The 20,332-nt window shown below is 35.9% G+C and overlaps 1 protein-coding gene across 1 annotated transcript in view; it reads left to right on the forward strand.

The window, feature by feature from the left end:
• Positions 1 to 230: 230 nt before the first annotated feature.
• The window catches only part of ELP2 (elongator acetyltransferase complex subunit 2), a gene marked incomplete at its 5' end in the record, with an annotated part of 32,080 nt that continues 11,978 nt past the window's right edge, over positions 231 to 20,332 (forward strand). The window contains 9 exons of the mRNA XM_010075595.1: positions 231 to 308; positions 4,553 to 4,617; positions 9,954 to 10,020; positions 10,928 to 11,062; positions 11,979 to 12,074; positions 13,894 to 13,994; positions 15,957 to 16,088; positions 16,277 to 16,426; positions 19,656 to 19,844. Coding sequence (XP_010073897.1) covers positions 231 to 308; positions 4,553 to 4,617; positions 9,954 to 10,020; positions 10,928 to 11,062; positions 11,979 to 12,074; positions 13,894 to 13,994; positions 15,957 to 16,088; positions 16,277 to 16,426; positions 19,656 to 19,844 — 1,013 coding nt within the window. The remainder of the gene's footprint in view (positions 309 to 4,552; positions 4,618 to 9,953; positions 10,021 to 10,927; positions 11,063 to 11,978; positions 12,075 to 13,893; positions 13,995 to 15,956; positions 16,089 to 16,276; positions 16,427 to 19,655; positions 19,845 to 20,332) is intronic.

A 20,332-nucleotide genomic window follows, 5' to 3' on the forward strand; every position in this document is an offset into this window, starting at 1 on the left:
GAGAAAAAACTTCTTTATGGTGAGGGTGACAGAGCACTGGAACAGGCTGCCCAGAGAGGTTGTGGAGTCTCCTTCTCTGGAGACATTCAAAGCCCGCCTGGATGCGTTCCTGTGTGATCTGATCTAGGTGTCCTGCTCCGGCAGGGGGTTTGGACTAGATGATCTTTCGAGGTCCCTTCCAATCTCTAACATTCTGTGATTCTCTAACACAGTGTGTTCTTGTTTTCCAGCTAAATGCATTGAAGTTCTGCAGTTTGGAAATGGATTTGTTATGGATGTCTGCTTATCCTTCTTGCCTGGCAGCAATGGTAAGCACAGCTGCACATTTTGAATATCAAAGCAGGAAATGCTAAGAAATCCTCCAAATAGATTTTCATTTGACCGACTCCAGATTCTTGTGCCATATTTTTTTTCTGTGGTATCAGTCTAAGCTGCTGCTTGTATCTAAAGATTTTCACAGAACTCTTCTTAGCAATTAGAAAAATACTGGCTGATCACAGTGTCTTCAAAATTGTTCTCAAATGGAGTTCTTCAGTTGAACTCTTGAGACAGAGCTCAAAAATAGGGTAACGGGGCTATAAGTGAATGCAATAGGATGATGTTGGTTTCACCCACTCCTTGTGGTGCTGCTGCATATTTTTGTTCTTGTTGTTTGGACTGAAGGGCAAGATCCAGAAAAAGAATCTGCAGGCCTGCATCAAAAATTGAGAATCAACCAGCAGTGTTTAACACCTGTTCAGTCTTAAATGTGAAAAACTGAGATATTGAACATGTTTAACCTCCCTGTTCAGCATGTTTTGCATAGCTTTCTCAAAATAAATGTTCAGATTTTATAGCCTATCACAGAAACTTTCTTCTCTTGCAAATATGTGGAAGCTTTTATTTTAAAATTAAATGTATCCTCAAGTCAGACACACATGTTGAATTAGGTTTGTGTTTAGCATTAGAGCCTTTCACCTGGATGGAGGAGTGCCAGGCTTCCAAGAGAAAAAGTACTAAAGTTTCTTATTGTACCTAGAGTTTTCAGATATTTGCCGCATGTATTCCGTGCTAGTGTGTTGTTGGATTGTATGCCTCCAGAGCAGTTATACAGGAGCTTATTTTATTCTTTGGTTTGTGATAATTCTGGGAGATGCGAAAGCTCTGTGAAGATGTGTTGTCCCATTTGGAAATGCTAATGTCTGTTTCTAGAGTGTCTGTTGTCAAAAGCAGCATCTGCACTGCTAAAGAACTTTAAACCTCTCTATTTTTCCTATAAATATACTAACAGGTGGTTGTTGAGATGAAGTTAAAAGGCTTGAGGTAAATTAAAATCATTACCTCCAGTGTGATTTTTTTCTTTTTTTTTTGTTAGAAGAAGTGTCTGTGGTGCCAGTTAATGAGTATAAAATTCAGACTGCAAAGCACTAGATTATTTCTTCACTTATGATTCTGTAGAAGTAAGAAATTCTCACTGTAACACTCTGGAGTGGTGCATCTGTTTAATGTTGAAATCATTTTGTATGTAAGAGAAGTTACCGTCCATTTCAGAAAAACCTTAAATGAAGTTTATCATATTAATTCTTAAAACTAAATGCTTCTGAAGCCAAAATTGCATAGAGTCCTTGAAGCTTCTTTAAATGGTGGAATAGCAAGTATTTTGTTTTGCTGTGAAAATCTCCCAGAGTCCCCAAAACTCAGTGTTGCTTAAAGTTGCATTCAGAGCAGGACAACCCTTTATTATGGCCTCTTCCCATCCTAATTTAAGTTAGTTATCCTAAACAACACTGTGCTCATAACCTGAAAGAGAGTACTTTACTTTTCTGAAGAACTGAAATTATTTTCAAATGAGAAATTATTTGTGTAAGTTTTGTACAGAAATCTTTAAAAAATTCTGTACATGTGTTTTTAATGCCACTGCCAATAAGAATGATCTGTGCTGCTAAAATTGTCAAGAAACAGTTCAGATTTTGAACCATAGATGTATGGTTAGAAATGTTTCCCCTAGAAATCTATCAAGGGGCTTTTAATATAGCATAGCCATGGTCTGTGTTTCCTCCCTAAACCTGACATAGTAGTCCATACAACTGAACTGCTTTTGTTCACAGGGGTATGTTAATTCTGAAATCTAAATAAAGTAGCTTAAAATATATTATTAAAAATCTCACTGCTGATCACTTTGTCAGAAACATTAATCTGTAATGGCAATTTGGAATTTTAATGAGCTTCAGGGAAAAATGATCTACGATAACTTCAGCAGTTGCTCTGAAATCTTATCAATGCTATGTTGGCAGCTGTATTAAGATTTAAAGAAGCTTTTCTCTTGAGGACAATCTGCAGTTCTTAAGTCAGGAATTAAATACAGAATTACTTTTCTGAAAGTCAAAAACTACTCTCCTGAACTAGAAGCATTTACAGTAACCTCTAATTTCACCAAGCAAAGAAATTTAAAGCTTGCATGGAAAACTGATTCATACGTAATGGGTACTTTAACTTTCAAAAGACATTGAGTTTCATGAAGCCTAGTATTTTAACTGATTGTCCTTGAAAATAAATGATTTTTTTAAAATAAAAGTTGAACTATTTTTTTTGAAGATGTCAAATAGACTGCTCATAAAAACGTGAACAATCATTTGCAGCTGGAGTATGGCTTAAGCAGTTTACTGGCACACTCTTAGTAGTTAAGGAGTTTCTTTACAGTTGTTTTCTGAGTCTTGAATAAAAGCTCTGTACTGTTTTGTTTGGTTGCTTTTAGCCTTGCAGTGTCTGCAGAAACTCTGCTTCTAAAATGCTGGGAATATGATTTACTATTTTACAGATCTTGACCGCCTCTTTTGTTATATGCTGTGATTCCTCCTATCACCTGGATAATTGTGGTGTGCCATAGCTTGGCCCCTGACAAATAAGAATTATCACCTCTGAACTGAATTGCAACAGGTGAAAAAAAAAAAGAGCAAGCAAACTTGGAAAAGCTTCACTGTTCACACTGTCCCTGTTGCAGCTGGACCACAGTTTCCAACTCCTTTCTATTTCCTTTGCAGGACTTCATCTCAATTTATCCAAATTCTAATACTCTGGAGCATTTATGTGAAAAACTATGTACTAGCCTGGTTTTGCCAGTTATATACTTTTTGATAGAACTTTTTGAGTGAAAGCTTTTGCATTTGTTTGATACAGCAACTAGATCATAATTCTCTCCTTGTTTTTCTTAGTCAAACTTTTATTCTGTTGAATAAGTATGTGGTTACTGTAATGGCCCATAAAATCTATTTCTCAGAAAAGGATGATAAAGGCTCCAAGAACATGCATTGTATCATATTTTGTGGAAAAAAACCCCTCACTCTTTCAAAATTTCCATGGACCTCAATTGAAGACCAGGTCTTCTTTCAAAACAGCTCATTACTTTCAGTCTGAAGCAGTCTTTTTTGTCCCCATGTAAGGCAAGGAGGAGATGGAGGTGAAATGTGAGTTAAGAGGTTGGAGAGAAGAAGCAAGTGATGAAGGTGTACGAATGTGAAATGTAACTTAGAAGTGCAAGAGGCGCAGCAGATAACTAGGCACAAATTTGATACAGGCAGAAAGAGGAAATTAATGTAGAGCATAAACTTATGAATATTCAAGTTCATTTTTTGGTCTATTGGTAATAAAGATAAAATTGTCTCTTTAAAAGAATGGCATTTTGTTTTTTTTAAAGTGAAGTAGTTGATCTTAGTGAAATTTAGTATTTTGTTTTCTATCTAGACTTGAGAAATGCGAATGTCTAGCCCTGATAATGAATGAATTAGAAAATTATGAAGAAATGTTTTCATGTGCTGTTCAGTCCCTAGCAGTACTACTTCATCGTTAAGACCCAAAAAGAGTGGAGTAAGGGTTAACTATTTTTCCCCATCTTCTGTGGAAGAGATTTAACTAATACACTGCCTAACTTCTCTTGTTTTCCCTTAGTCATGACTTTGTCTGGTTTGATTCAATAGACTTGAATTGCGCAAAAGACTAATTTTTTGCACATTTTCTGGATAGCTCATGGAAGTAAACTACTACTCAGGACTTGAGTAGGTGTATAATTATGTTAATTGCTTACATTGAGTGGTCTGTCTTCCTTTTCTGGTCTGTGTTTTTATTTTCTATTTAACAGACTACCTCCGTCTATATCCTTATTTCAGTAGATTAAGGACTTGAACTGTATTACTTCCGAGTCATTTTGTTTTGCTGCTTGCTCCCTCTGTATTTAGAGCAAATGCCTGATGATATCAATAAAATAAACATAATTAATTAAAAATGTCTAATACTTGATCCTTCTAAACTTGAAGGATATTACTCTTTAGCATCTTCAGTATTTGTAGATATTATTTACATGCCAAAATAACTTGTAGGTTTTGTGTTCATTAATAGTACTTTATTTCAAACAGTATTAGGTGTCTAATTTACAAAACATAAAAAAGTGGTATCATGCTTGCCTTGTATTAATGTTTATTGATACTATATTAATTTTTGTACTATATAATTTTTCATATCTTAGAATATTAGATTTTGTAACTTGAATAATGAAAATGTTTTGTTTTTTCTTTTCTAGTGCCAATACTAGCTTGTGGTGGTGATGACTGCAAAATATATTTGTTTATACAGCAGAATAGCCAGGTAATTACAGTTTTTGTCTCTTGCTCAGAACATTACTCAGTTCTGCTTCTTTCTGTATGTACTGCTGGTTCTTTTTGAGGTTCTTCAATAATTACTATCTGTTTCTAGATAGCCATCATATTACAACTACCTCTGTTCAAACAGTCATCCGTTTTCATAGGTAGTTATGAAACATACATACAGAATTCTGAAGTTGGATTCAGTGCATAAAAGTGTTGGTTTTTCTCCTTTTTTTTTCCCCTGCGTGAAGACAGCCTGTGTTTCTGTTCTCGCTGACATAAAATAGATACAACTGTACTTTATTCTGTATCTATGTATTGAATAATTCATATGGAAATGATGTTACTTTCTGTCTATAAATTCTTATAAAACTGATATGACTTCTGTCTGTGGAATTGTATGTTGGTTGCTAAATATGCGTTTTGTGCTGAATGCTTCTGAATGTTGAAAGAAATATTTGAAGGAATGTCTGATTTTCTAAAAGCATTCACATTTTTCATGTATTATTTAGAAGCTATAGCTATTTTTAGTTTTTCATCCAGTTGAATGTTCCTTTGGAGCCCAACAAAGAAATTCTGTCCTCTCTTGCGTCTGGTCAGAAGTTTTCTTAGACTCTAAAGCATGTGTTAGATGACTGTTTTCCAAAACAGAAATCAATGTCTCTTCTTTCGTTCTGTCCCTCCCTTTAAAAAAACCCCTCAAACCATGAACACTGCTCCACAATGCCCCAATGAACCTACCATTCGGAAACCCCCATTGAAACTAACATATGTGGGAACTACTTTTCTGAATTTGTGGAGGCACAGTCCCCTTAGAAACTGAAGATTTAGATATTACTTTTTGCTTTTTTTGAGAGAGATAAAAGCTACTTTATAGATAATTTTGCCTGTTCATGCTGCAACATACAATAATAATTTTTTTTGTTGTTCATAAAATAAATATTTAATCCTTTATCTGCTATGTTCAATGGTTTCTTGACCACTAAGCAGGAAAAAAGGGTTGCTTTCTTCATTTTTGTGTTGGTTTTTTTTGGTGTGGGTTTTTTTTTTTTTTTGCCATGTAGGTCATGAATTAAATCAGTTTAACATTCTCTGGGAATTAGTGATGGCAGAATGCTACTTACGATTCTCAGTGTGCTAAAGAAAGACTTTTATGTCGGGGGTTGTGAAGTTGATTTTCCTCATTCAAAATCTGGAACTTGTTTTGTATGGTTCAGGTTAACAAATAATATGCAGTTTGACTGCCAAAAGCATTCAGAGATCTATAACGTATTTTGCCAGTTGTTGGCCGAGCTTTTGAATATAATAGCAGTCTTAGCCATTCCTAAATGCAGTCAGTCTGTGGAGGATAAAGGAAGGTAATTGGAATAAACAAGCTTCGTCTTTGGCTTCGTAAGCAAGTTTATGCTGCTGTCTTTTTTTGGAGGTAGGAAACTTTAATTGTACAAGGGATGAGTTTTCTCTTACTTTACATGTGTTATTTTTCACACATTTTTCTTCAATTTTAAGAAGTATTTTCACCAGCCGTTCTGGCAGAGTTGGGGTTCAGAGTCTGTCTTATTTTAAATGAGGTGGGACTTTTTTTAGTGTCTATCTTAACTTTACAGAACATCTCTTTTAACTAAGACTGTACAGACCTCAAAGAGAAGAGCCCAGATTTTATTCCCTGTGCAGTAAAAGTGCCCATGTGGTGCAGCACAGCTATTAACAGTATGAAAGCATCCTTGACAGTCTTCTGATTGTAAATTCCTTTATAACTACTAAAGGGAGGTTCTCCTGTTTAGTTGGGTTCTCTCAGATCTGCTGACACCTTTTTATGGCTTCAGTAACTCTACTTTTAGAGGCATTTGAAGGAAATGTTGGTGTCATCCTGATATTTTTCACAAGAACTTAGTGTAGAAAAGTGATTAGAATGTAAACTTCCCTAACTGGTAAGGGCCTGTAGCTGTGTCCTGTTAATTGTGACTCCTGGAAACCTCTTCTTTTAGTTAATGCCTTAAAAAAGACTGTATGAACCCCAAGGTAGAATGTAAGTTCCTAATGGGACATTCTAATGAAACTTGGAGGGCACTGTTACGCTCTGGGGGAGGATGCGGCGTCTTCAGTTAGCTGGTAAAGGATGCCTTTTGGTAAACTCATGAATTTTACGGTTTAAATGTATTTATTCATAAAAACTGCTTGGTTTTTAAAATGGAGTGGGCAGGCTTCAAATCCTTTAAGATTCTCTACCCAGAGATCCCTTACTGTGTTAAGCAGTAGAGAAAAGGGTTGCTTTGCTTTTTTGAGCTCTTAAAAGAGGGTATTGATTTATAGAAGTACCCAGGGAAAAAATCTTTCAGAAACCATTATATGACTTCCTGCTCAATATATTACAGGCCTGTGGAGGGGAAGTAAATAAACAAGAAGATCAAAATAGAGATGTGTTGTTTTAAAGTTCTATGTTGAGCTTGGCTTCTGTGAGAAGGTTTTGCTGTGCGTGTTTGAGTATGTTTCCTCCAAATAATCAGGCTTAACTGAAAAGTGGAATAAGAGACTGAAAGATAATTTGGGCTCTTTCTAATTCCACAAGACTAACAACTGGATGGAAGAGGGGTATTATGCCCAGTGGAGAAAAACTGAGAACAGTTCCTCTGTTACATTATGTGGCAGTTGCAAAATTTGCCAAACAATACTACCAGCTTGGTCCTGAAGGATATGTACTCAAAGAGCGGGCAGAGTTAGTTGTGCAGAGTGTGCTGGGCATGTCCACAAACAACCAGGATTTATCAGTTCTGCAACCTACAGAACAGCTTTGTTCTTTGCTTAGAAAAGAGACCAGATTGCTGCTATGTAAAAATGTTCAGAGGTTAGTTAAGAGGCATGGGGAAGCCTCTGAAGTAGGTGACTTGGACCATTACTTTTTGTTAGGTTCACTTGTTGGTACTGTAACTTCTAATAATCATTATGTATGCAGTAAGGACTAAGGGGAAAACTGAAATAGAGGAGAAATCTGAGACTATAGAAACAAAATCTGTAAAAATGAGAAGAATGACAGCTCAAAATGCTTGCAAATATAACCTAGGCAATAATAAAGACTTTGAATAACTTAAAAATAATGATCCCATGCATCTGCTAGAAGCTTTAAGTGGATGCAGTTTTAGAACAGAATACATGTGAAGAGACTGAATGTGTGATACCAAGAGATACTTCAAAGAAAACAGCAAAACCAACACAAAAAACCCAAGCAGAAGGCATAACAGCAACACTACTTGCTCTTACAGTGGACAATTTTTATTTTTATGGGAAACAATATCTTGAAAATTTTGAGTGAGTGCTCTTTCTATAGCACGAAAGAACTGTGTGCTTGACTAAAGGCTGAGTAGTGCCTAGAAGCCCAGTTGGGAAGTGAGTTAGAAACCTGGGATGGTATTAATAACCTCAAAGTAGTTTAGTTTTACTCTCTTTCTTTAAAGAGAAAGCAAATGTCTGCTTTTCTTAATGGTTCTCTTTGATGTGAGAAGATGAGGGAAATTAAAAAAAAAAAAACAAAACACCCAACACCTTGAAATGAAAAATTATTAGATGTGTGTTTAGATTAGTATTAAAGTCAAGTTTCAGGAAATATGCACACTGTTCAACATAAAAGGAACCGTAAAAGATAAGAATGTTAGCAAAAGTTCAGCCTGAACCAGTCTTTCAGTTGGGAATAATTTTACCACCTGATGTTGGTGAGTGTAAAATACAGAGCATTATGTCAAAGATCATATAAATGAATGAATAAATAGGTGTTTTATCTTAAATGTGAATTGTTAAAAAGTTTGTTTTTTGATGTGATGCCAGAGATATGAAGCCTTCAGAGGAACCTTTAGGTCACTGTTTGATCTCGCTTCCTGGGCTGTTCCTGCCTTTATTTACACATAAACAGTTGGATGTTTAACATAAAAATCTATCTCGAATGCTGCATCCAGAAGTGCCAGGGAGTGCAGAAGTGACAAGCCAAATGAGGCTTAGGTGGCTGTGAGAACACATTCTTAATCAAGACCAAAACTTTCTGACTTGGAAGTTTTTATTAAACTGTTCTGGTGATGTGTCTCATATACAGTTTGTTCTCTAACATAAAGAATGCAAATATAGAATGAGGAGAAGCTGAGTAATGTTTTTTGACGGGAAGGTGATTTTGGGGAATACCCTGGGAAGTATGGACAAAAGAGAAGAGGCACTGATTTCCAAGTATGTTCAGTTAGCTGTAAAATTGTTTGGATGAATTATTGTTGCTGTCTTCTCTGAAGCTGAAGACAAAGATTTTGAGAGAGCCTTTTTTATGGTGTCACTCTTTTAAAATGTTTTTAAAAATTATTTTTTCTTACAGATAGGGAAAGCAAACTCAGTTGCAGTCTTGTGCTGAGAGCAGACTGTTGTTTAATCTTAACTCATAGTAGGCTTAGGTAAGGGATTTAGCAGAATAGAATGCAAGAAATAATGTGATAGTTATTAATTTGTACTAAACTACAATAATGTTTGTACTGGTTATTTCAGACATTTTAAGTCAACTTGGGATCAAAAGTGTCATGGAAGTAGGGCTTTTTCTGGGCAAAGAAAAATATAAACTGTTTAAATGCTAATTAAGTAATAAACACTTCTGCCTTATTTGAATTGAAACAAAATGGTAATATTATATATGGTATGAATGAAAATATACTACTAATGAAGATTCTTACTAGGAAATCTGGACTGTTTGTGTTCCTGTGTTCTTGAGCCTGTGTTCATGAGAGGTTTCCATCAGCAGATACAGTTCTTCATGTATGCCTTCCTTAGAAACTTGGTCGTTAAACTTAAGAAACAGAGGAAATATTTCTGTTGCCATAAGTAATTAATTTGTAATATAATACTATTACTAAGAATTTTGAAATAATTTCAAAACATCTACCCTTTTTACATTTGATTTTACCTGTATTAATTTTCCACATCATCTGCAGCTGCACGTTATATAAATTGTTTACCACATCACACTTGCATTATGCTATTCTTTGTGTACCTGCTATAAGCCTGATAACCTTAAAATTTTTCATTTGTATCGTAGAGAGACTATAGTCTCTTGAAGGTGAGCACCTTAAATTCTTATTCTTTCCTGCTTGTATATGGGAAGTGCTATGATGTGACACATGCTTACCCAATGGTGGCAAAACTAAAAAGACCTATTTAGAATCTATCAGTAAATTACAATCCTTAGTAACAGTTTATTTTTCTAATTTCAAATAAGAGAAGCCGTAAACATAAGACTTGAAAATCCAAAGGTAATTTTCATATGTGCATGGTAATTAAGTTCATTTCTATGATATAACTGGAATTTTTATTCAGTTTCAGAAAACATTAATGCTCCCTGGCCATGAAGATTGGATAAGAGGTGTTGAATGGGCACTCTGTGGTCAGTATGAAAGATGAATAGTGGAATACTAGTTTAAAGGAAATACTACTGTTTTACCTCTCCAGCAGATCACTTTGATATACTGTAGTGCCTAAACTCTTGGGTTGTGAATTTTTTTCTGAGATAGTGCTATAAATATTAAAAATCAAGATAGAACTTTATGTCCTGTTAAAAGATAAGAATTGTTGAACCTGTAGTACAGTTATATTTTAGTTAGCAAAAGTACAGCTACAGTTGGTTTGGTACAGAACACTCATATCTCCTATTTGCATCCCTCATTTTGTCTTGCTTGCTTCGAGTATGTTTGCCTGAACTGGTAGCTAAATGCAAACAAATATGGGTTTTACCAGCTTGTCCTTTTCAATATGCAAATGTATGTGTCTGAGTGAGGAAGAGTTGGCTGCTTTTTCAGAGGAAGGGAAAGTGAGGGAAAATAGTACTTTTCTGCCTCTTTTTTTAACAGTAGGAGATTAAGAGGAGAGTCTATTCAGCCGTTAACTAATCAACTAGTTCTTGCAATGGCAAAAATAAAATAGAAAGAATTAGGATGATACAACCCTGAAGAAAGAAAAGGAAGAAGGAAGTTATTGAAGAGTATTGAGGCTGTCAGAATTTTGAGTGTGAAGGCCATAGGTATTAAGAAGTATATGTACAGTATTTACCATGTCTTCCATGTCTTACAAGCAGAAAAATGTTCATAGTGTGTTCTAAACTAGTGGAGATATTGAAATGGGAGAGTAAGTTGATGTTGAAATAAAGCAGTTTATGATACTGTGTACAGTATGAAAAATTAGGATAATGCTATAGTACATGTTTGGAAAGATGATAGGTTAGTCATGGTAGTGGTTGCAATGAAAACATGGCTCTATCTTTTTTTTTTTTTTAAAAAAAAAAACCAAACAAATAGGTGAAGACCTCTTCTTAGCAAGCTGTGCTCAGGATTGTTTGATAAGAATTTGGAAAGTGTGTACTAAATCAAAGCAACTTCCAGAAACTGAAGATGATTCCGTAAGACTGAAAGAGAATGTTTTTACTGTCAAAGGTAGGTAACAGCTGTAAAATTCTCTTGCAGAACTTCTCACTTAGGTGTGGTTTCAGTGTGGCTAACACGGTAGTTATCATCTAATTTGTTCTGTTTATTGTATTAAAAGATTCTGAGACCAGTTTCCTGCATTACTTTTATTCGCCTGTTAGAAAAAGTGGAGTTACTGTTTTAAAGCTCTAGCTATGTAAAGTTAATTATTTGTTAGAAAAAATGGTAAAGCAGTGAGAGAGCTTAATATCAACATGCATTGTTACACATAGTCCAAATGCAGTACATAGTCAAGAGATATATTCTTCTGTCGGAGGTAAACTGTTGTGCAGTTCTTCTCCAGTTTAATAATGTACCTTTAATTTTCTTTTGAATTCAGTGCATTAAGTTGTGCTACTATTATTTAAACCTTAGAAAAATACTGAAGGTAACAGATTTGAGGACTAATTTCAGAGGCTCGCAATGCTGACATTGTGGGGCACATTATTAGGCAACTTAGGTAATACAATGAAGTTTGCATGATGTTATGTGAAGAAAAAAAAGAAGTGCTCACGCTACTTGCTGCAAATCCTGATTCATTATTTGAAGTACCTTAATGCTGATATTTACAGTCGTTTGGAGATGTAAGTTAAGAGTATGGGTAGAGCCAGAGTCAAGAGAATGCATTTTGGAATTGCTTGAGGGTTCTCCAGGAATTCTGGATACCACTCTGAGGCAATAGGCTGACCTCTTAGTGTCAATCTAGTACTCAGCACTTGCAGCAAAGTAGGTTTTTGAGGAGATGTTCAATGTCAATAGGCTATTGAGATCTTGGTAGGTGATGAAAGCAGGGTTTGGTTTTTTTTTTTTTTACTGAAGGTGTCAGAAATGGCCTGGTCTTTCTTGTTTTTTAGAAAGAAATGTGCTTTTCTCTGATTTGTGGTAGATAATGATACAACATATGCAATTACTTTGGAGTCTGTGTTGGCTGGTCATGAAAACTGGGTGTATGCAGTTCACTGGCAACCTTCATTTTCCAAAGGTAAAAAGATACCAAACACTTAGCAGTTGTGTTAAGTGTTGTATGTGCGGAGAACAGTCACGTGTCTTTATATTGTGTTTGTGTTCACTTGTTACTGTAGACTATGAAAATGTTTAAATTCTGTAAATGGATGTTTTGGCTGAATGTGCCGCAATAGCACATCTTACAGTACAGGCTCTGTCTGTCATTGTGTATTGTGTGATGCTGTCTCTTACTCGTTTTTTGTTTAATGACTGAAGTAAAATAACTGAGCTGTACTGGCTTTATTGTAACTGATTTGCTGTGTGTAGAATAAAAATTAGTTTGTTTAATCAGTATGAATTAGTAGCTCTAATATTTTACCTTGATACACGTATTTGAGATGTCTGTTCTTTGAAAGGTCAGCATTGACTCAAGAGCACTCCTTTCTTTTTGTTGGACTAGAAAGGAACAAATAGCAACATTCAGAAGACTAATCTTCAGTCATCCATGCATTAATATAATGTGCTGGTGATTCTTTGATTTTCAGTTTTCTCTAGATAGTATGTAGCTTTAAGGCATTAATGGAGACTCTCATTAAAAAAGATGTAATTTACAGTTTCATTTTGCATTTTGTCCTAGTCTTTATTTTTCTTTTTAAATCCTTAAATTCTGACAGCCTTGTTTGTGGTTTGCTGTGATTTGCTGGTGCATGTCTACCTGGAGTGTAAGGGAAGGACATCCTTCATTTGACATGCTTGCACCATCAGTATGGTCTTGTGTATTTGTATTGGCAAAGATACTTTTTTTGTGAGATATTTTAGAGTTACTGATGGCAGGTGACTTCACCAGTACAAAGCACAGCTTTTTTTCCAGTATATATATAACACTTGAACAGTAGAGTACAATTAGAATGTCAAAATACCTGTAGTGAAAGACACAGGACTTAACTTCAGAAATACTGGCTTGATAATCTGTTCTTTCACTTTTTTTTAAACACCAATAAAAGACTTTGCCCATTAAAGCCATGTTTAGGCAAAATTTAGTCAATCTATCATGTTAGACCATTAAGTTTTCCATGTGTCTTACATCATGCTTCTGCATATAAGCAGCTACTTGCGGTCTGTGCTCTGCCCAGTCTTGCGTTCCCCAAACAGTTTTTCCTCTTCAGTAGAGGCAGACTGATCCGAGAGAGGCATTCTCAATGCAGAAGATAGAGGATTTAGTGTGACATAAGATATTGCCTCAAGAGATGCCCACCAATGTATCTATTCTCAAACGCTCTCCAGCAGTTCTAGGGGTTTCCCAACTGGGTGATGAACCAGTTCCATCTTCTCTGTTCTGGCTGTGTTGGGCGGTTTCTGGAGTGTTTCACTGGGTTTTGGGAAGCAGTCCTTACTGCTGCATGTGTTACAAGATCCTAGAGTCTATTGAAGTCTGTAGTGAATCTTAACACTTAATTTTGAAAAAAAATAGGGAATACTGGCATAGAGATTATAAACTCTCTGTAAAAACTATTTTGATTAATAGAGCTGAGAATTTCTCTGCAGTGTCTCTGTGGAGCTCTATCTTTTCATGCAAATTACATTTGTTTCAGTGTCAATTTAGAGTGGATAAACAGTAGAATATGTTTGTTCTCATGTACGTGTTTTATATTTCCTTTGAGAGATTATGTGTGAAAAAGACAATACCTCCTAATGAACGCCTAGTAAGAATGTAGAGCCGGTTAAGTCTTGCATTTAAGAGCTGCATTGCATGTCTCTGCTGAACAATTTTCTTAGTGTTTGGATTTCAGTATGACCAAATTCTTTTAGAATGTATTCTCATAGGTCGTAGGTTAATAATTTTCCTTGTACTGTAGATGGCAGCATGCGACAACCAATGAGGATATTGTCTGCATCAATGGACAAAACTGTGATTATCTGGGAACCTGATAAGGAATCTGGAGTCTGGCTAGAACAGGCAAGTGTCAGTCTTTCTCACAATATGTACTGTGTTCAAGTTGTGTTTCCAGCATCGTATGTGTACTGGAGGGAACAAAAACTCTATAAAATGCTGTGAGAGAAAGGCAAAAACATTTTCTTGCAAAAATGCTCCTTCTGATGCTGTGTTGCAAGTAAAATTATGTTTTTCAGAAATTGTGATGCAGTATGATTTTTATTGCTTGTTTGCTTTCTCATTACCATATTGGGGAGTTCTAAGGGGAGAACCTGGCATTCATGGTATAGCAAGCCAGGTGCTGCATAGTAACACCCTCTGTGTACTCCTGGTAAGAAGAGGAAGTAACCATCCTGAATTATTTGTAGTTAATCATTGTGGGAATGTGCACCCCAGCAGCTACTGCAGAGCAGCTGACTTGCAGTTCACAAGCCTGGTTTTAATCACAGGAACTTGTTCATGGGCTGTGTCATTAGGTTTTTCTTCCATTTGAGCTGGGTACTCATGTTTCACTACAGTATTTTTGAATGCTGTTCTAGTGGGGATCATCTTAAATAAACAAGTAGTACAACCAGAGTTATCTAGTCCTTTGGTAGATGTCTTTGTTTTCAGTTGACCTGCTTTTTCAAGTTTCAGTAGTTCAGATGAAATTGTTTGTGTTGGGTTGTGCCAACCATTGCTTATGTTTTTCCTGTCACAAAGAAAGTTTTAATCCTCTCTTGGGAGAAAAGAGATAATTACAGAAGGTAGATTTAATTTTTTCCCTGTTCCAATGAAAGGTTCTTGTGCCTTTCTACCCGAGGTAGAAATTATTCCATTATAGAATGATTACATAGAGATGCCGTTTGTTATTCTTAGTTTTAACACTTGGTGGTGGGTGGCTAAATTTACAACCTTCTAAAAATGGGTTGTGCAGTAAAGCTTGCTGCAAGTTGTTGCTCTTTCTTTGTACATTGTGTTTGTATTGGTTAGACCTCAGATGTGAAGCTTGCAGTTTGGGTCAGGCATTTTGACTGCAACGATCATTTTTGTGTTGAGGGAGGGAAACCTGAGCTGGAAGCCTACAGGAAGGAAGGGTGCAAGGTTTTCTCTTTCATTTTGGTATGATGAACAGGAAGTCTTCACAAAATCATTCCCTTGCTCAGAGGTGAGACTAGAATTCTGTCTCTAGCATGGCATATCAAAGTCACTTCCATATGAGCAGTATTTTTTGAGCTAAGTGCTAATAAAATGGGCATACTAGTCCGCATAGCCATTTAGAATGAGGTATAGATTAATTTCATTGTGATCTTGAAAGCATCTGTATAATAACGAGAGAATTGTTAAGAGTTTAGCTTGAAAGGAATTGTATTCTTCTCTCTTGAAAAATACTTGAAAATGTAACTTTAATAATTTTTTAATGTAAATAAAAACTTGGTAGAGTACTAGAGCAACTGTAAGCCATGCACAGATACATGCACAGTCACACATACAAGGGAGGCACCAAACAGGCCAAAATATGCCACAGAAGGAATGTGGAGTAAGTTGCAGGGCTTCATGGAGAAAGAGGGGAGTGGAAATATGGTAGTAAATCTTGGAAGTTAAGGGGGGAAAAAAAGTAATTGGAAATAGCTCTTCACCTTTTTCGCATTTTGTGCAACAGAGCAATAGGACAGCAACAGATGACAAGAAACTGTTGTGTCCAACAGACGGGACTGAAACAGAAAGATTGGGTTCTCATCTCATCTAGCATAGTGTTTTCTTTCCATGACTAGGCAAGATCCTATTCTGAGATGTTTGAGGGGAGGCTCCATTAAAGTGGCATGCTACTTTAATTCCCATGATATTTTAGTGCTTAGCTTTGCAATTAAAATATTCTTTAAATGTGTTTTTGTGTGTAATGTGAATTGTTGTCTATAGCTACATTTTCATCTCGTGGGATTAGGATGAGTTTATATGAATGGAGTGACCTTTTCATGGATATTTCACTTCTGATCATTAATTCAGGTGCGGGTAGGTGAAGTGGGTGGCAATACCCTTGGATTTTTTGACTGCCAGTTTAGTCCAGATGGCTCAATGATCATTGCTCATGCTTTTCATGGAGCACTACACCTTTGGAAACAGGCTACAGTTAATAAGGTATGTTGTTTTATTATTACTATTATTGCTTATAAGAATTACACTTGAGTTCTAATAGTTTGGTCTTTTCAAATGTTTTTGGGTTTGTTTTATTTTTTTTTCTTAATAAGGATGTTGATACTTTTTGGTTAGATTATGCCAATTAGTCAATTGAAAATGTCTTGCTTCTTTGGTGACTTTTTTGATAGAAAGAATGGACTCCAGAAGTTGTAATTTCAGGACATTTTAATAGTGTAGAAGATGTAAAGTGGGACCCAGAAGGAGAGTTTATCATCAGTGTTGGTTCTGATCAAACTACTAGACTCTTTACTCCATGGAAAAGAAAACAAGAGACAGAGGTACGATCTTCAAAGATTTTGTGAGCTTGGTAAAGAGGGCTTGTCTGTCCTGAGTTTGGAACAAGTCACCTGAATATAACTCATACCTTAATTTTCCCCAGTCCATGATCTGTTCAAAACTGCTTGTGTAAACACTTGGTTTGGTCATTCAGTATGTGCTGTTTTCACTTCAAAAATACTAGTGGTGGAGTTTTAGCAATCACATAGCATAAATGCTGTTTAATCCTGAGTTCACCTCTGGGTTACCTTCAGTAAGTGTTCTTCCAGGGTCTTAAAAACCAGGCTGTGTTGTAATTTAGGAGGAACACTTAGCTGATTTGAGTAACCATTTGTTGTCCTTGTTTAACTCTTGGCTAAGCACTGCTGCAGGTAATCATAAAGAAACTCAACTTTAGTTGTGGTTTTGTACACAAGCATAATCTAAGGAAAGCTCTCACTGTATTTTTTACACTCTTGTTTATGACTGACTGTTTTACTGTAATGGTTATCTGAACCGTCTGAGTGCAGTTGGTACCTGCGTAAGCAACTTTTCAGGAAGAATTATTCCTGAATAACGTTGTGTGTTCCAAAATAAGTCTAATTTTTGGTGTGGGAAACCCTGTCTAGGAATGCAAAAGTTCCTGTTTCTGGTTGCTTATGCATTTTCCTCATCTACAAGTACAGCTTTTTCTGGCAGAACAGTACTAATGTTCCATTCAGGAAACTGGCAGAAACTAGACTAATTGAAGTCATGGAAGGTCCTGTGCAAGCTGTGGTATTAGTTGTGGGAGGCAAAGGGCAGCTATTACAACTGTCTCATCAAAGCCTTCTGTAGGGCAGACCAGGACAGCATGGCTGATGTTTTTGAGAGTGAATTTGGCATCAGTTCCTTGATTTCCTTCTTCCAGGCCACATAGAAGTGGTGGCAGTCCCAGCTCAAGTGCTAAACTTTGCGTTGTGTTGTAGGAAGGGCATCTCCAGTTTCCTTCCCTGCCTCTTCCCCTAATCTCTAGTCTGCAGGGTACAACAGGTCTGTGGAAAAGATAGTATGTTGGATTTGACATATGGAAACAAAGTCCAGGACCAGCACATGATGTATGTTGGCAGCATTCAACAGAGTTGTCAATATCGTGTTCTCTGTGAGGTGCTGAAGTATTTACTCTTCATTATGTATGCTGCTTGCTAAATTTTTAGCCTGTTCTGATAGAACTGAGCTTTGTATGATTTACCTGTACTGCTGTTTCTGCTGTTCCTGAAACCTTTGAATTAATTGATTTAGCAGAGTGATTGCAGTCTTCATATCTAAGTTTGCCAACTGAATTATTACACTTCCTCTTCCTGTTCTGACAAAAAGCAGCCACTTGACTGGTTTGACCAGGTGTAAATCCAAGTAGCATCAGCACTTGTTGCTTCATTGGGTATGGGAGAAAGATATAGTGGGGTGAGGTGGAGGGTTGAGATAGAAATGAGTCACTTGAAGGCATGTGTTCAGGACTTCTGAATGCTGAAAACCAGGTAATTAGTTCTGCTTATGAACTTAGATAACGTAGGCTTTTAAAATGCCTTTTCTCTACCACACTGAGTTTAGCAACTGAAAAATTGCAACAGGTGATGTCTGATATTTGTCTTAACAAGACACAATGGATGGTTCAGGTATCTGTGGAAAGTTATTATAGCTCAGTATTCACATTTTTTCTCTATAAAAAGAGATCTAAGTGTTAAATGCAAATAATTGTCCCTTCTTAATATCAATTCTGATAACTGTACTGGGTTCAAATATCAGAAATAAGGGATAACAATCAACTTCAATTTGTCATGAAAATTTGTACCCTGATTTTTCTGGGAGAAGCTTATTGCGTGACTTATACAGCCCTCTCTTTGTCTGTTTTGGAGTTGGGGTTTTTTGGGGGTTGTTTTCGTTCATGTTTTGCAGTGGTTTTTCTTCAATCCTCTTATGTACTGTGTTCTAAAATATGCAGAGATGCAACTAGTAAAGGGTAAAAAGGGCTTATTGCACTGTTTTCTTAAGAATTAATTACTCTTATTATAAAATAATCAAGCTCTTGTGAAATCATGAAATTTTGTAGGATCTCTCAAGTATCCTGTTCAGGTTTTATCAGAAACTTTGACATTCAAAACTTAATTTAATTTTTAGTGTGATATATGTAGTCAATGTAATGACTTTCCTTAGGTTTGTGTAATATCTGGTACAATGTAAATTTTGTCTTGGCTGAAATTTTCCAGGCATTGTAATACTGAAATACTAGAATTTAGTAGAAATAAATTCTAATTGATTAAATTAGTTCTAATTCTGCTTGCAGTTAACTCAGATGGGCACACTGTATCTTTCCAACTGAAGTATCATGTAGGACTAGTAGCATATGATACTTAATAAAAATCTTTTAATGAAATGGTATTTGCTAGAAAACAAAGGGGGTTTTTGAAGAATCAATTTTTTAATTGAATAAATTAGATTTTTAGAAAAACAATTCCAATAATTTAATATCTTTATTTGCTAGTATTCTTTGCTTAGTGTGACTATAAAACTAACTTGTCTATCTAATTTCTGGTCAGCTGTTAATTCTGGTTTTCTTGGATTAATACTTGGAAGTGTGGATATGAATACTTCAGGAAACTAGAAAACAACTAATAGTACAAATGAAAACACTTCCAAAGTCATCAGTATTTTGCAGATGTTTTTCCTTTAAGAAGTTATTACAAATTTGTCCTTTTTTGCAAAGCTTCTATTAATGGTCACACTAAAATCAAGTATTTAAGGAAGGAGGGGAAGTAGGAACCTGTAGCCTGCTGACAGCAGTGCTGCCGTGCTTTGTGAAAGGCAGATGAAGGAAGCAAGGTAATTATCACTACCTGTCTTATGTCTTTCAGAACTGCAGTTTTGAAAGTAGTAAGTAGTGTAGAGTCCTCCTTTTGTTTAAGCAAATTATGTACTATTCCTGACTGTCTAGCTTGAAGAAGTCACAGTAAGTGCAGTGTGCCCTTAGTAACAAAGGTAAGCAAATGCCTAAAACATATCTGTACATTTACTAGCTACAGGAATTGTTTGATGGAAAAATAGGATTTAAGTGATGTATATGAGAATACATCAGTTTTATGAATGTCAGTAGAAGGTTGCTTTAACCTTTCTTTATGTTAATAAATTTGGCATGTGAAGTATTAGTACTTTTTTGGAACTCAGAGTCTTGCTGCGTCAATAAGAATTGGTTTAACTGCATGTCTGTTTGTTTAGGTAACCTGGCATGAAATTGCCAGGCCTCAAGTGCATGGATATGACATGCGTTGTCTGGCAATGATTGGCCGGTTTCAGTTTGTGTCAGGAGCAGATGAAAAAGTGCTTCGAGTTTTTTGTGCTCCCAAGAATTTTATAGAAAATTTCAGTAACATCACTGGTATTCCTATGGAGAAGCTGAGCTCCCACGTAAGTGTGCTAAACCAATGCTAAATGAATGCTTGGAAATACCTTAAAGCTTTCAGCACTGTTGTTAGTTGTTACATATAAATATTTATAAATATGTACTTGCTTGTGCTTTATTTCCTCATGGCATTGGAAATATTCTTGATGCCTTTACATTCCAATTCTTAATTGTCAATACATATGCTTTCCTGCTCTGTGGAAAGATAAGGCAGCGGAGTTGCTGTCCTTTGTTTGCTCCCCAGTTGCTTTAAGATATAGTTTTGGTTTTCTCTGCATTTTATAGAGCAGACCTCATTCAGGATAGTTGCCTCTCTACAGTGCCTTGCATGCTCTTTGCATTTCTGGCTCAAAAGTGGTGTTCTCTCTGTAGCTTCTCAGAGATCGATAAGCCTTTCCGTTTCATTTAAAAATTGAAATATCTGGGAAAGAAATCTATTCATTTTTTGATAGCAAGAGGTTATATAAGTAGCTGTTTAGCACTTTATTTTCAT

This window comes from Pterocles gutturalis, unplaced genomic scaffold (genome assembly GCF_000699245.1).
Source record: "Pterocles gutturalis isolate BGI_N339 unplaced genomic scaffold, ASM69924v1 scaffold35232, whole genome shotgun sequence".
Lineage (NCBI taxonomy): Eukaryota > Metazoa > Chordata > Aves > Pterocliformes > Pteroclidae > Pterocles > Pterocles gutturalis.